General features: G+C 39.4%; 1 protein-coding gene across 1 annotated transcript in view; it reads right to left on the minus strand.

Moving 5' to 3' along the window:
• ZNF277 (zinc finger protein 277) overlaps positions 1 to 15,965 on the minus strand; it is a 55,218-nt gene that overhangs the window by 14,601 nt on the left and 24,652 nt on the right. The window contains exons 4-6 of the mRNA XM_032205858.1: positions 14,170 to 14,252; positions 1,957 to 2,048; positions 494 to 604 (exon numbers count right to left, since the gene is read on the minus strand). Of these exons, the coding sequence (XP_032061749.1) occupies positions 494 to 604; positions 1,957 to 2,048; positions 14,170 to 14,252 (286 nt within the window). The remainder of the gene's footprint in view (positions 1 to 493; positions 605 to 1,956; positions 2,049 to 14,169; positions 14,253 to 15,965) is intronic.

Genomic DNA, 15,965 nt, shown 5'->3' on the forward strand with positions numbered 1-15,965 from the left:
TTTACATGCTTCTCAGGCAGCATATACATTATCATTCCCATTTTGCTATGGGACGTAAGGGTGGGCCCCAAAATCTCACATATTAGTGATATATAGAGAGACAAAAGATGATTGGTACAAGAACTCTGTATTATGTGACTAAAGAGATGTCTAGCAAAAAGATGGTTACAACAAGAAATAAGTCATTGACTCCAGCAGTTATGAGAAAAAAGGGGCATGCTACTATTGACGTCAATGAAAACTGTGCAACTAAACTAAAGCACCACATGTGACTCTATTATTCCAGGAAACACATACTACAAAGTGTTATGAATTAGTTTTCAATAAATTAAAAGAAAAACCTTCTAAGATCACCCACGCAAAAGTTACATTCTCTCTTGGTTTCTTCTTAACTAACCGTGAGTGCTGAAGTATTTTAACCCAATTTCTTTCCAAGGTTAAAAGAATATGACTCAAGTCCATTTAAAAACAACAAAACAAGAAACCTACTTACTTGTCAAGCTTCTCCTGTAATACAGCCAAGAACTCAGAGCAATTCACAATGTTATCTGGCAGCCCAATGTTAAAAGCATGCTCTCTTGCCATATGATTGAGAAGGACAGATCTACAGAAGACATTCAAAAAGAACATTATGTATTCCTGAATACGTATGAGAATAATGCAGCTTTTGACTCAAAATATGCCAACTGCTCTAAAAATGCATAAAAGTTAACATTAAATAAACAATAATAGTGTTCCTGCCACTGCTAGAAAAAAAAAAAAGAATGCAACTTATTGTATTGGGAATTTTCCAGTTTCAGTTCTACTGTATGTTCAGTGACAATTCATCTGATTAATCTGCATGCATACAATATAATATTTTTAATGAAAATTACAATTTAGTTTTATTTTGATCCTCTCTTAGCAAATCTCATTTATTAACTTGAATAAGCAAATAATATGTTTCAAACAACAGTCATTCAAAGGAGCCATTTGTTAGTTTTCTCAGTGCTGGTTAACAAAACAAGTTCTTTTATATCAGTATTGCTTCTTGCAGTACTAGCACGACAATGAGCACTAAACTTCGTTCAGGAACAAACATGATATTCAAACAAGTTGTTTTTCTAATAGAGATGTAACGGTTAATTACTGAAGTGTCTAACATCTCTATATTCCTCAGCTTCTGCTTTTTGGGGACTAAAGAAATCTTCAAGTGTAAACATTGCTGAGCCTTCCTCTCACCACAGTCCAAGTGCGATTTTCAAATTCTGTCTGTCAGACCCGAGTACGCAGTAGATAAAGTTCTTGGGGGCTGAATGATGTGAAGTGCGGTAAACCATGCAGTAAGGCGAAAATGACACTCAGCCAAAATTGTGAAGACCAGCAGGGACATGACCACAGGTTCTTCTACCTTTCCAGAGTATCAGAGCTACCTGTGCAATCAGGCACATTCAGGGATAATACTCAATCTCTCCAGCTGAAACTGTTTTATTGTGTATAAATAAATTTTCAGTCGAGCAGACACTTGAACGCTGCTCCTGCTTGCACTTGACTGATGCTGCAAAGCACTCCATTCTCACTCTAATTTTCCTCCCTTTTTCATTCTATCTTTAAATCTTGCCAAACCAGTGTGAATTTAAATGGGAAAATGTGTAACTGGATAGATACAGTTTTTAACAGCCATACTGGCTTAAACAGCTCTCCTTGACACCAAAACAGCTGACATAAAACTCTTTAAAATGGTTTCATTCTCAAATCCAGCTCACCACATAATTCTACAAAGTTGCACTGGAATAATTATAGGACTGAGAAGCGGGAGAAGCCTATCTGAAATGTCATTGCAGTTGAAAGAAATACCTAAGCTACATCCCAAAAAGATTTCTAGCTTCTGAGTCCTAGTATTAGATATTAATTGGCTCGATGATGTTAAAACCATAAACAAAGAAGCTGAACAGAGGTGAAAAAAATAAAACAAACCTATTTCCTGTGAATTCTTGATCACAGAACATGCACATACTATGAAAACTTGTGTCATCTCTCTCTCTCTGTTGCTGTTCTAGAATTTCCCTCTATGAAAAGAAACAGATAAAATTATTCAGATTAAAAATAACAATCATTTCATCACATAAGCATTTTACCTCTTTATCCTTACTGGTAACAATGACCAAATGTGCTGACAGAAACCAGAAGTTAGTATTGGAGGAGGAGGGAGTAGCTCACAAAAATTACAGCATTTTTTTTCAAAGGCAGCGTGTGCTCCAGTCAACTTCCAGCAAAATTCCCCTACTATTACACAAGTTCATAGAATCACAGAATGATTTGGGTTGGAATAGACCTTAAAGATCACTTAGTTCCAACCCCCCAGCCATGGGCAGGGACACCTCCCACTAGATCAGGTTGCTCAGGGCCCCACCTAACCTGGCCTTGAATAATTCCAGAGATGGGGCATTCACAAGTTCAATGGGAAAGATGCATGGAAAGAAATACAAACCGCAGAGAAATTTCACACAGCTATTTAAATGATTCTTTATATAACAGATCAGTTTATTGTCTCTACTTAGGTACAGATTTATCCCCACTATCAGCGAGCAAGCTTATGGGTAACCACATAAACCACAGTGGAACGATAAAGTAAATTCTACTTGTCTCATCACAGGCAATCCAGAATACTTCTTTGTGATACAGACGGATGACAAAAACCCTGGTGGTTTCTGCAAGGAGCTATGGCATGCAATAAATTCACAGGAAAGGAGAAGCTGATGATTGCCTGTATCACCAGTTTTATTTAATTTAGAGCAAATGAGAGCAATTTAGATGCTTTACAACTCTTGACCAGAATTTTCCTAACATCGATAAAATCATACAGCAGGTGATGTGCTCTGGTGCTGCAACAGCAGTGTGTGGTTATGCTCTACACTTCACATGGAAAGGCCTGGATCAGCTGGGACATGGGGGAGTCAGCATTTGGATTAAAACTTAGCACTTCTTTAGCTCAGCAGTACACTGCCTTGTGCTTGTGTTTTAAGAACGGATAACTGCTAAAGCATTTATTTTCTGTGTTATGCAGAGATGTTACTGTCTGCTCTCTGACATGTGAGATCATGACTGAATTTTTTAGGGGATTTTCTCAATCTCTTTATCTCCTTAAAGCCGGCAACAGTGGCGCTTTGTGCTTCTGACCTACCTCTTCAGTACCTTTTTGTGTGGATTAAAGCCCAAAGTAGCCTACAGTCTGTGTGTAAATTCACATTCAGCTATGCTTGATAGGCGAGCTCCATAGGAGGAAAATGAAAAAAGGGAAGGGGAAGGAGAGGAGGAAGGCTTGAGGCACTGCCATTGCAGGCCCAAATGTGTCCTGCAGCATGGATGGGTTGGAAGTGGCCTGGCTATGCAAGTCAGTCTACCATACCACAAAGGGTATGGCTAATGTTAGGGCAAATAAATGTGGTATTGGCTTATTTTCTTCAACAGCAAAATGCTGTATTGAGCAGAGGACTGTGGGAATAAAAGGACACCTGCTGAAAAACTAAGCAATGTGTCACACCTGAGTTATACTGGGCCTCAGGCCCATGGCTGCTGTGGGGGAAGAGTGCACCATGCTTTAGACAGTTTTAAGGCCTGTGTTAAGGCAGTTTAAGCCAAACAATTTGGGAATTTTAGCTACTTCACATCAGCTAGGATTCTGTCACCCTCAAAACACAAATTTTGTACCTTTTTTGTTCATTTTTATACTACAAAGTACACCTTTTTATTGTAGTCATGTTCCGCACTACCTACCCAAATTCCAGACCATATCCTCTGACATCTTGCTGTGTTATGCAAAATGTCAACTAACAAATATAAATTGGTATATTTTTCAGGGCTGACTCCTGGGAAAAGATAAATGGAGCATAATGTTTTCTGAGAGCCCTTCATCAGAGATCAATTAAGTAAGAATATCCGTGCTCCACACAGGCAGAAAGCATCCCATAGCATGCCAGTGAGAACTGGACTTTTACTGGTGCTCTTGGCTGTCACCTCTTTCTGCTCAGCAGCACATCTCATGCTGTTTTGCCAACCTTGAATTTGAAGGTATCTGCACGAAGTTTATAGAATTTGTAAAATACACCAGACAGAATCTACAAGGAAGACAAAAGATGCCATGTACAAATTAAATATTAAGATAGCAAGAGGTTAAGCACCTCACCCTCCTATTAGTGACATCCCAACATAGCTTCCTAATTGTACGCTACTGTGAGGAAAGAAGTGTTCTACAATGTTTGACACTTGGCTGCCTAACGCTTCCCACTTCCCACAAACTGCTTACTGGAGCCCTGGTGAGCTGTTATTCCCAGTTATGCCTGAGGGGGAATGAGAAGCACGCTGTATCCCTCAGACACTGCTCCTGATACTCTGCTCTCTCACCCTTCTGGTTTCCCCCTGCACCAGCACACTCAGCAGCTGAGAGGCCTTGTCTTAACACAGCATCGTTGCTTTATGAATTTTCCCAGTAGAGTTTAAAAAATATTTTCCAATGTAGAGACTCCTTTTATCATTTGTTTGCATCGTTCATTGCTAAATGCTACTTCCCAAGTCAGAAAGCAAATCCAGTACTTGCACAGGTAAGGAATTAAAAGCACTGGTTCAAGTCCAGGACAGTAAAAGTGAGAGAGAGCTCTGCCCTGCTGACATTCCCAGACACCCTCCTACCTCCACGCCATTGCTGGGACTTGATGGAACAACAGCAATAACAGTAACCTGCATAAAACTCTGGGGATTTTTCTGAGTGGAGATTTTCAGCTCCAGAATTTAAGCCAAGTTTAAACTCAAGTCGTGAGGCAGGAAACGAACAATTTAATACCTGCACCAGTTTCCAAACTGTTCCAACTGTAGGGACCATTAGTACTAATTTGTGGTTGATATTTAGAAAAAAAAAAAAAAAAAACACAAAAACATTTCAGACATGAGAATTTCCCAAAACTTTTTAGAATATAGTGTCATATCAAAGCACCAGAGAATGAGAGGGCAAAGTTACTCGAGGAAAAAGCAAACAGGACAGAGTAAACGTGTATCAGTTTTCTCTTCTCACAATGAATACAAGAGCTGAGTACAGACAGAAACAATAACCCAAAATATTACAACAGTAAGTGGCTCAAATGCTAGAGTTTAATTCCAGGCAATTACTGTACAACATTGATGCTGTTTGATGAATAATTCTTGACCCCCATCTCTTTTGTCAGGAGTTCTGTTAGCTATTTGTCTTTCAATCTTTCTACCATATTGTTTGATACACTAAAAAGATGCATTACTTTACTGAAGACTGTCAAACTAGTTATGAAACAGCCATTCATTCAATTTCCCTTTCTTCTGTCTGGAAAAACAATCTTCTACAGCTCTTAGCTATACATTTTTTAGAATATGGCTGATTTAAAAGAAAAAAAAATCCAACCAAATTATAAGATCATATCTGTGCTGTGTTTTAACTAACTAAGCAAGCAAAAAAAAAAAAAAAAAACATGGTAAAAATATGCAAGCATTTATACCAGGATAATCACCTTTAAATATACCACACTAAACTAGTAATACAAAATAAATTCAATTGCATGCCAATTTGTAACTTGGAGTCTAGAAAAATGCCACAGACATTCATGATGCTCAGTTTGAGGTTGTGAAGAGTTCAGACTTGCTCCCAGTAGGCAGCAATTTAAAATGTTCCTGAAAAAAATGTGCCTGTCTCTCTCTTTGGAAGCAGTATTCTGGAAGAAATTACCATTTTTTCCCCCAGAAACACTTAACCACTTTGCATCAGCAAGAATTCACACTGATAATGAGTAAAAGATGAATAACGCATACTGAAAGTGTTTACTTAAGTAGACACTCTTCCCTAACCAATTTTTGGTTTTCTAACCAAAAATTTTCAGACCATTTCTGGTCTGTAGTTCAAATGCATTCATGACATACAAAATACCTTGAAAAGGTAAGACAACCAACTCCACTGTATGTCAGAAGACATGCACTCAGGACTGTTGGTTTCATGGCACATTAGACTTTCCCAGTATTCTAACTCCTGCTACCCCTTCTTCCAAAATACACTCTAACCCAGGTATTAAATCGTCTTTATTGGTTTCTTCTTTCATCATACACTTCTTTACTAACAAATAGTTTACTTAGCTATTTAAATATATGGCTCTGGTCAATTCATTGAACCATCACATAGGACATCACATAGAAGCATTCACAACCAGTACTTGGCACAAGTTTTGCTGCTTTTGCTTCCAACCTCAAGAAAGAACTAGTGGTCAAAAGTTTCTTCACACTACATCAATTGGTCTGACAAAAAAAACCACATTACTTCTTTCTCTAAAATCCTGTCTCTTTTATAATCACGTCACTTCTGAGAAAGAAGAAATTAAGGCAGAAAGTACTTCTCTAGCTGTAAGATAGAGGCAGATTACACTAAGTAGTTTGGGACATGATCATGCAGTGAATTTGTGACTGCAATGAGACCTGAATTTATTCCTCAGCCCAGGAACCTATTTGCAAAGTGGAGAACTGGATTCTGTAGTTCAGTCTCTAAAATGGAGCTAGCAGCAGAATGGGTCTTCATTTTTAAGACGTTGAGGACAAAAAAAAAATTGCTGCCATAAACCGTGACAAGACATAGTCCAAAGTCTCCAGTCCAAAGATTTAAGCCTACAAGTAGTCTCAGCTTTAAGCAGGTGTTTCACTACTGGGCTGGACGTGGGCAAGGGCATTTTGGAATTTGAGGATTCTTGTTGGCATCTGTTATGCCAGGTCTGGTCCTTTGCTTTTAACCTCTCCAGGCAAGAGACTAGAAAGACAGTACATTATACAAGCGATCATTTGAGAGAAGTTCCAATTAAAGCTTTTTATAAACAGTGCCATATCCCCTGGGAAGGCAGTTTGCCTAAAGATGTTTCTTTGAAGAGGAAACCTCTCAACTGTTAGAGTGTGAAGCACTCAAACATCTGAATCAGCAGAGTCCTGCCACAGAGCACGCTGTCATCCTCACTGCTCTGAAGAATGCACAATTACAAGGCACGCTTTCTGCTGTTCGGGTAACTGACTCATTAATACTCCTGAAATCAGACTGTCTTGTCTGGGAAACAAGTAACCAGAGGCAGCAAGGTGGGTGTGAATTTGGATCTGAATGATACCAGATAGAGACAATAAGAATACATATTTTACCAAGCCCTCCTAGGTGATCTCTCAAACACACAGCGTGTATCTTTAGTTCTAGCTTCTTCCAATTTAAATAAGAGCTACATTTCCCCGCTGAGTGCTCACAGAAACTAGCTATTGCTGTAGGCAAAGGAACCAAGCGAAACAGATTCTGTTTAAAAAAAAAAAAAAATCATGCTGACAGATCACAAGAAGCTGCTTATACACTTTACTGCCAATGAAACAAACCAGTACAGCACACTGCAACAAAGACTAGGGCTGGTGAGACCTGTGATGCACTCTAAACACTTGCCAAGCATATTATTTGATGATTTTATACACCTTTAGGATAAACTACTTTTAGAGTAAGAGAATTAAATTTGCTTTTATGTGTACAGTTTCCTCAAAGATTGGCAGATGAGCTTCAGATTGTGCTTGTGGCTGCTAGACAGGAAAAATATTTATAAAGAATTATGGTATTGGAAACTTCATACCTCTGTAAAGACCTGCAATCGTATCTGTGTGTCAACAGCCTATGTGCTAACTTCTATACTTAGCTTCCCTCCTTACTGATCACTGTGTTCAGTTCTGCCACTTCAAACATTACTCCCTTGTCTCCTGAGTGCAGAAAAATTGCTTTAAACTAAAAGAGGGTAGGTTTAAATTAGATATAAGGAAGAAATTCTTCACTCACAGGGTGGTGAGGAGAAGCTGTGGATGCCCCATCCCTGGAAGCATTCAAGGCCAGGCTGGATAGGGCTTTGGGCAACCTGGTCTGGTGGGAGGTGTCCCTGCCCATGGCAGGGGTTTGGAACTGGGTTGGCTTTAAGGTACCTGCTAACCCAAATCATTCTGTGATTTTATGAAAAAAAATCTTCCAATTTGTAATCATCATGAAGTCTTCAAGGTTATCTCATGAAGAGTGCCTTTTCTTTAATATTATCAGAGATGCCTGCAGGAAAAGTCCTTCAGGTAAAAGCTTAACATGCATGGAAGTAAAACAAATTTGTCAAGATAGGTCCTCCAGTCCAGAGAATGCTCAATGTATTTGAACTCATCTGTCATACCATCCAATATATATGTATTTGCTGACTATTCTGCACACTTTTCCTTCTAATCTTCTAATTCCTTCTAATGAATTTTAAAATTCATACATAATTCTGGAGCTTCATAAACAGAGCTCTACTCATTTGACAGACAGAACTACTGCCAAAGGCTAAGAAATGAAGGATGATGGCATTAGAGACCCTCTTTTGGGAAATGGAAGAAAACAGTGGAACAGTGACCTACAGTCATCTAAGACAGGCTGCCCATCTGGTGATGAAACTGCAAATACTCTGGTTTATCTGGTACAGGCTGATCACCTAAGTGAGCAGTTCTGATTTACTACATACTCAGATAACAGTGTTACCACAAAACTCTGTGAATGAAAATGTATGAGGAAAGTAGCATCTTCCTGTTTCTTTTCTGGGTGAATTCAAGGCACAGGACACCAGCTTGCCAGCTAAGTGCAAAGACTTTTAGACAAGGTTTGAAAGGACAGCATCAAAAACTCAGAGAGAAATTAGAGTCATGATCAACTGGAAAAACAGGAAGTTTTCTGAAAAAAAAGAGTTCAAAGACTGAACTATAACTTAACTGGCATTATAACTAGCAAAAGTCTCAGGACTGTAATATGGATATCACAAATTTATTGTGAAACCCCTGAAGCACATTCTCTTGGTTTGTTTTGTATGGCAAGTTGCCTCACAGAAATAGGGAAAATGTTTTTCCATACCCTATCCTAGATACCAGCCTTGTCGGCAGAGCTCAGGTTCTAAGTAACCTGGGGTGCAGAGCAATAGGGACAGCTGTAAAGGACTGTTTCCCTAGCTGTCTGCTCCACTTGTTCTCAGCTGTTTCCTCTCTTCCATCTCTCTCTTCTTCTCCAGTTGACTCTGAGACTGAATTCACTAGAACATTCACTAGAAATAAACAACAAAGAGCAGGAATTCATTACTTAAAGTAGTAGGGGACCAAATATAGACAAAAGAGGAATGCCTCCAGTATTCAGGGCTTCAGTCTTTGCAGGAAAGGTTATTTATGTCAAGACTATTAACAAAATGCATTTAAAACAAAAGAAACAAAGAAACAAGACAAAAAAAAGGCTAAATGCTGGAAGTTACATATATAGAAATCTTCTGGAATATACTCACATGTCATTATGGAAGTAGATAAAACAATTCCTGGCGGTTAGTGCAACAACTCCTCCAAAGCCCATGGAGGATGGACAAAATTCCAGAGTGCCAGAGAAGAGCCATTAAATACAGATCTTAAAACGGTGAAAAAAAAGGACCTATAGAATTTCATCCGTGTAGGTACTGACAGGCTAACATTATCATTAGCATAAGACGAGCATCTTGATCCTTTCTGGCGCATAGCTTCAGCTTCTTGAGGCTTGTCTCAGCTTAAGCTTGTGACAAACTGGGGATGATAAATACAACTCAACTTAGGAAGCTGGTATAGCTCTGTCCTTTAACTGGTATAGCTCTGTACTTTAAAGGTGCCTTTGTCCCTATTCCATTTCTTGTGAAGACTGCTCCTCAGGCTGGATTTATTGGGAGGAACTGTAGCCTCTTCACCCGAAACTATTAGCCACATGATAGGAGAATGGCTGCAAACATGATAGCAACACAAGGTCAATGTTGTGCTAAACATGTGGGTAAATTTTCAAAAAACAGATTTGGGGTTTTTACTTTTATAACAATCTTAAAGATAAGCCTGAGTGGCTTATACTGACACTGACTCTCCTAATGTCGTTGAGTTTTGCCTCCAGGACTTCCTAGCCTGGTCCACTAGTTATCTTCACAACCACTGATTCTTTGTGAAGACTGTTTTTTTTCCAAAAGACCGTATCTGTTTTACATTACATAGTCCTGTCAGCTATTTCAGCAAGCTGCACTCTAACCTAGTTCAGGCTCATTCCTTGGCCTCTCTTAATACATCACAGTCACCATAATGTCTCGGCATGACACCCACCTTGGCCAGCTCCCCTGCTGCAATACAGCCTGAAATATTCCTAAACTGGAGTTTCAAAACTGCTAAATGAAGTGCTTCAGCTAGCACATTTTAAAGATAGCATTTGTCCTTGTTTCCTTGTTTGGGCTTGCTGTTGGAGACAGCAGTTAGGATTCAAAGGCTGCAGAAAAATCACCACACGTTTTACAGTTCTGGTCTTTATTCTGAGCAACTCACACAAGCCCACTTGCCAGCTCACTCTTAATTGCTAGACTTGTCTGGAGGTACAAGACTTTGCAAAGCAAAATAACTATTTAACTTGCAAGTCAACACTCAGATTGCAGCAAAAGGAAATAACAAAGTAAACAGACTTTATTGCTTTAATGAGAGCTGTGATTCCATTAGCCTCAACTACAGCAGCAGCTTGATTTCAGAAAAAGCTTCAGTAAAAAGTGAAGATATGATTCTGATATTTAAAGGACTGTTAATATCAAAGGCTATTTTACACCATAATGATTAACTCTTTCTTTCAAACTTAATTATGCTGTAAACAAAAGCAGCACTTGCTTTGGGCTAAAACCTTCACTCTTCTGACTTTGAGGAAACAACTACTTGCAGAGGAGATGAGATGGTTTACCTGCCAGAAGACTCTGCCCTCCCTTGACACCAGTAGTGGAGAGAAGGCCTAGCTGGGATAGGGTTGTATAGCACAAAACACGGAAAACTCAGAAACAAATGGCCTTTTAAAAAAGAAAAAGTACAGTTCAAGGTGTAGCAGCCAGGACTTATTACTACAGCAGACAGTTATATGAAAACAATAGTTGCCTGCTCAATAATGATCCTCTTCCCTTCCTCAAACACCATGAATGTGTTTGGGAAATGAACACCATTGTGACAGTGCATGCCTGCATGCCATATACAAGATGTCTTACATAACCTCAAAGGGTATGTGGGAAACTGAAAAAGGTACAGAGAAGTGCAACAGTGACGTACAGGGAAGAACCATGACATGAACAGCAACTTCAACCTAGAATCACTGCATCATGGAAGTTTGAAAGGACCTCTTGAGATCATCTACTCCAATGTTTGCTCAAACTGGGTCACCTACAGCTCATTGTCTAGGATTGTGTCCAGTTGTGTTTTTACTGTCTCCACTGATGGAGACCTTACAGCCTTTCTGGGCAACCTGTTCCAGTGTATGACCATCCTTACAGTAAAAATGTGTTTTCTTCTTTTCGGATGGAATTTCCGGATTTATGATTCATGTCTGTTGCCTCTTGTTCTGTTGGGGGGGCATGTGGTGGTTTTACCTTGCCACACAGCTGAACACCACAGCTGCTCTCTCACTCTCCTTTCTCAAAGGAAAAGGGGAAGAAAATATGATGGAAAGGACTCAAGGGTTGCAACAAGGACAGGGAGATCACTCAATAATTGTCATCACGGGTAAAACAGACTCAGCATAGGAAGATTAATTTACTGCTTATCATTAGCAGACTATAGCAGTGAGAACTAAAAGCAAAGTAAAACCACATCCCCCATTCACCCTCTTCAACCTCCATCCCCTGAGCAGCACAGGGGAACGGGGACTGCAGTCAGTCCCTGATGCTTCGTCTCTGCTGCTCCTTCACGGCTGCTCTCCGCCCCTACTCCCTGTGGGGTCTCCTCCACAGGCTGCAGTGTGGAGATCTGCTCCACCATGGGACCCATGTCTCCTTTTGGGGACAGTCTCTTTTGGCTCAGAGGCCACCCCTGAAGCCCCCTTGCTACCAAGCCCTTGTCACGTAAAGCTAAGACAGAGCAGCAGTGAGAGAAGTCTGGTTTGATCTTCATTTCTTTCTACCACATATTTAAACACATTGATAAGATTCCCCCTAGCCTTCTCTTTTGCAGGCTCAACTGTGCCTGCTCTCTCAGCCTCTCCTTGTGTGAAGGATGCTCCAGTCCCTCAATCATATTTAGGACCCTGCAATTGGTTTGCTCAAGTCTGTGTCTTTCCAGTAGTGGGAAGCCCAGAACTGGACACAGAACTTGAGATGTGGCCCCACCAGCGCTGAGCAGAGGAGGAAGGACCATCTCCCTTAACCTGCTGTCAAAGCTCTTCCTAATGCAGTCCTGGATTCTGCTCTCTGCTGTGAGGGCACACTGAAGCACAGAACTAATGGAAGACATGATGTCAGGTAGGAAAACCAGGAGACAAATCACAAATGGTTTGGGTAAGATTAAGGATGAATTGTTCACTGCCTTTTCTAGTGTGAAAACCATCCAAGTGGGAGGGGAGAGATTGGGAAGAAACTAACAGACAGTTCTCTCATGGTATAGTTAAGCTGTGCAACTCTGCTGCAGGAACTTGTGGATATCAGAAGCTTGTAGGGGGCTCAGAGTTGGAGGTTCATGAAATAAAAATCTACTGTGTTAAATATAGATAGTGTTGTTGAATTTGGAAATTCTTGAGCTGTCAGTTGCTGGAGACTAGGAGAATATTTTAAGAAAGAATCACCACTGCATCGGAGCAAGGCAAAAATGTACCAGACACTTGGCTGCTGGCAAAGGTAAGATACTGACCTAGACAAACCTCTTTTACTGATCCAGGGTGGGCCTTATGATGAACTGGGAAAGAAGCACGCTACGCATGAGTGCAGCAGCTGCTTTCTTCTCAGTCCATGCCAACCCAATGGACCTACACAGTAATGAAGATTTCAGCTGAAGCACCTCCAACTCTGTGGGAAATCCTCAGTGCCAGAACTATTACAGTTCTCCTTTGCAAGAGCTGGGACATCACGGAGAGCTGTGTAAGACCTGTACATATTCCACAGATTCTGGGGATTCACTAATTGTGTGCAGCAAGATTCAGAATGTGACTCTAGCCAAAAAACAGATACAGCATTCCCAGGGTAGCAGCTTTTGCCCACCAGTCCCAATTTTTCTGAGCAATAGAATTTGATTTTTGTAAGCATCCCCTTCATTCTGAATGCTTACGTTTTAAGTTGGTTTTCAGTTGCATGTTGTGTATGTAGACTTGTAAAAGAAACATAAGTTCAGTACCTTGCCATCCAGGTAAGGTACCAGAAGTTACAAAACAAAGAGTTAAAAGACCTGTATTGATAAATCAAAGAACAGAGCTCCCAGCAGTAAACTGAGGAACTTGCCTATGTCAAGATGAAAGGCCTGCACTCTAAGACCTCACAGCACAGGTAACTTAGCAGAAGACCCTGCATCCTAACACTAGGAGCTTGGCCAACATGACTGCAATGCATCAAACAGCATTCATTTTTAGTTAGCCTAAGAGGAAAAACAGTTTACAGATGTGTATTTCAAACAAGGAAACTACACAAAACAGGGGTCTGCAACCTGGGCTAAGACTCATGGAAGTTGAAGTCAGCAAGAGCCTAATACAAATGACACCCAGGCAGAACTCACAACTCCTAAGATACAAGATATTTGTCCAAAGGACAAAGGTGTTATCACCACGCAAGAAGAAAGCCAGAGGGTTTCATGAAGACTCAACAGCTGTCACAGAGACGATCCTGGACAGACTTCCTCCACTCATGCATCTTGGTGCATATGAGTATGTAAGTGTGAATTAAAACCATCTGAGTGAAAGTGTAATAGTGCACAAAAGCAGTTTGCTTGAAGACATTTTAAGTATCACTTCCTGTTTCACAGTGACATACACTGAGTTTTATTTTGCTAATGTCCCCACATGTAAATTACTACACAAAAGATACTCTGTCAGTGCACTGCAGGTTCTTTGAGGAAGAAAAGCATTCAACACGCTCAGCCTTTTGTTTGTGCTCTGGGTGTATTTTTCACCCCTGTGAAACACTGACATACAACCTGTAAATTTATTCCAGTGAAAAATCTATAGACAAGGACTTTTTATATTCTTCTGTAGTATATAAGAAAATGAACTAAAATAAAAGCTTTTTGCAGTTTAGTAAAATATGCTTTATATTTAAAATGTTCACTAAATTTCCATATATTATACTAATGAACTGCTTACCCTAAAAAAAGGAAACAAAAATGATTTCTTACCAGTCTCTTTTGCTGAAGTTGTTCTCTAAGTAATCTGTCTTCTGGTAAGACGTCACAGAGAAGAAAATAGTTATCCTGTTCTTCTGTTAAGAGATTAGGAAGTGTGGGTAAGGGATGGAAGGACGGTGCTGTTTTGAATATTTGTGGCATATATCTGTTATATTTGTGGCATATATCTGCATATATCTTCTAGTCCTCTGGATGGATTAGGAGTACGAGATGACTTCTTAAATCTATTAAAGGCAGCTATTTTAATTGCATAATTTAATGAAACATGCTTAAACATTTGTATACACTTACTCATAAGGCTTTATCAGCAATTATATACATACATATGATCTTAAACATTTATATTGCAATACAAAGACCAAAGTCTTGCACAGGTTTTCCTTACTACCACCCTTGTTCTCTTTTATGTTGGTTCTTTTGGAGACAGAGAAACCTTTAATCATTGATATTAGTCACAGTCAGCATAAAAGAATTATGAAGTGACTTTTAGTTCTATCTTGCATGTGGGATTTTTCAGTTACTTCTCTAAATAATTATTCATTTTCAGTAGTTATCATTTGGCATACCCTTCACTAACAACATCACCTTTTACTGTCAGATCTCGTTCCATCTGCAAGTGTGTATCATAGCTGTTTAATAACACACACTGCGGCTTGCCTAATTAACATTTTAATTGTTTTATGTACATTTTATGTTTACTGGACTTTTTAATGTTTATGTTCATATCCAGTTTAGGAATGAAACAAATCTCATTCAAATTAATTACCTTAAAATTACTCAGCAGATAAAAATATATAAAAAACATTTAAGAAAATAGTTTGCATTTGAAACCTACTCATTTACTAATTAAAGGGTTATATGGTTGGTGAGCTGAACTGACCATTACTAAGTCTTTCACCATTTTAAACTTTCCTATTTCATCCTTTCCCAACTCTTCACACAGAACCTGTACTAAATAACATAAACCTCCTGATTTCTGAGCTATCCAATTTGAAGGAGCTCATCATTAATATTAACAAAGTATTCTCACTATCCTCTGGAATGGCTACTGTTGGATTACAATTTTGGTAGGCTCTAGCCTTCAGGTGCTTGATTTGCAATTTTCAAAATGAGTAGTAGGTGTTAAAATTTCAGCAGCAAAAAAAAACCCAACAACATATGTAAGAGAAATGTAAGTCTTTGGAGTCATTTTCACATTTTCCAGGACTATTTTACTTAAAATTAATTTGAATTAGAACAGTTTACTTCCACCTATCTCTGACACTGTCTGAATGCATTTTTACTGTCTTAAAAGCTCTGCATAGATGATTAAAGATGTAGGAAAGCCCTAATGTTCTCTTATCTGCTTTTTTACGTAAATTATATATTTTTGTTAGGAAAGGGGAAGCCAAAGAAATATATCAGCTTCTGCTTGGAACAGAAGGTGGTGAAGTTCACAACAGGAAACTCATTTTTGTGGAAATCTGTTTAACAATTTTGTGTCTACTTCTGAGAAAAAAACACTTCTTTTGCACTGTCAGACTCTGTCCTTACGATAGAGCATCCAATTGGGCCAGAGCTGTGAGGTACAGCCCTTGGTCTTGTGTTGGAGTGCAGAAAATTGCAGTCTTTGTACCCTTTATGTGGAGATATCTTCTTGTAACATTTTTGGGGCAATAAGCACAGGGAGAGGAGAAGGGAAACATGATTGCGGCCCTGCTGCCCAGGAAGAGCTAACATCATGAGCTGGGGGTAGGAGACAGGGTGAATTTGGGAAGGCAGTTTCCTGGGAATGTTTCTCCACATTT

The sequence above is a fragment of the Aythya fuligula genome, chromosome 1 (assembly GCF_009819795.1).
Source record: "Aythya fuligula isolate bAytFul2 chromosome 1, bAytFul2.pri, whole genome shotgun sequence".
Taxonomy (NCBI): domain Eukaryota; kingdom Metazoa; phylum Chordata; class Aves; order Anseriformes; family Anatidae; genus Aythya; species Aythya fuligula.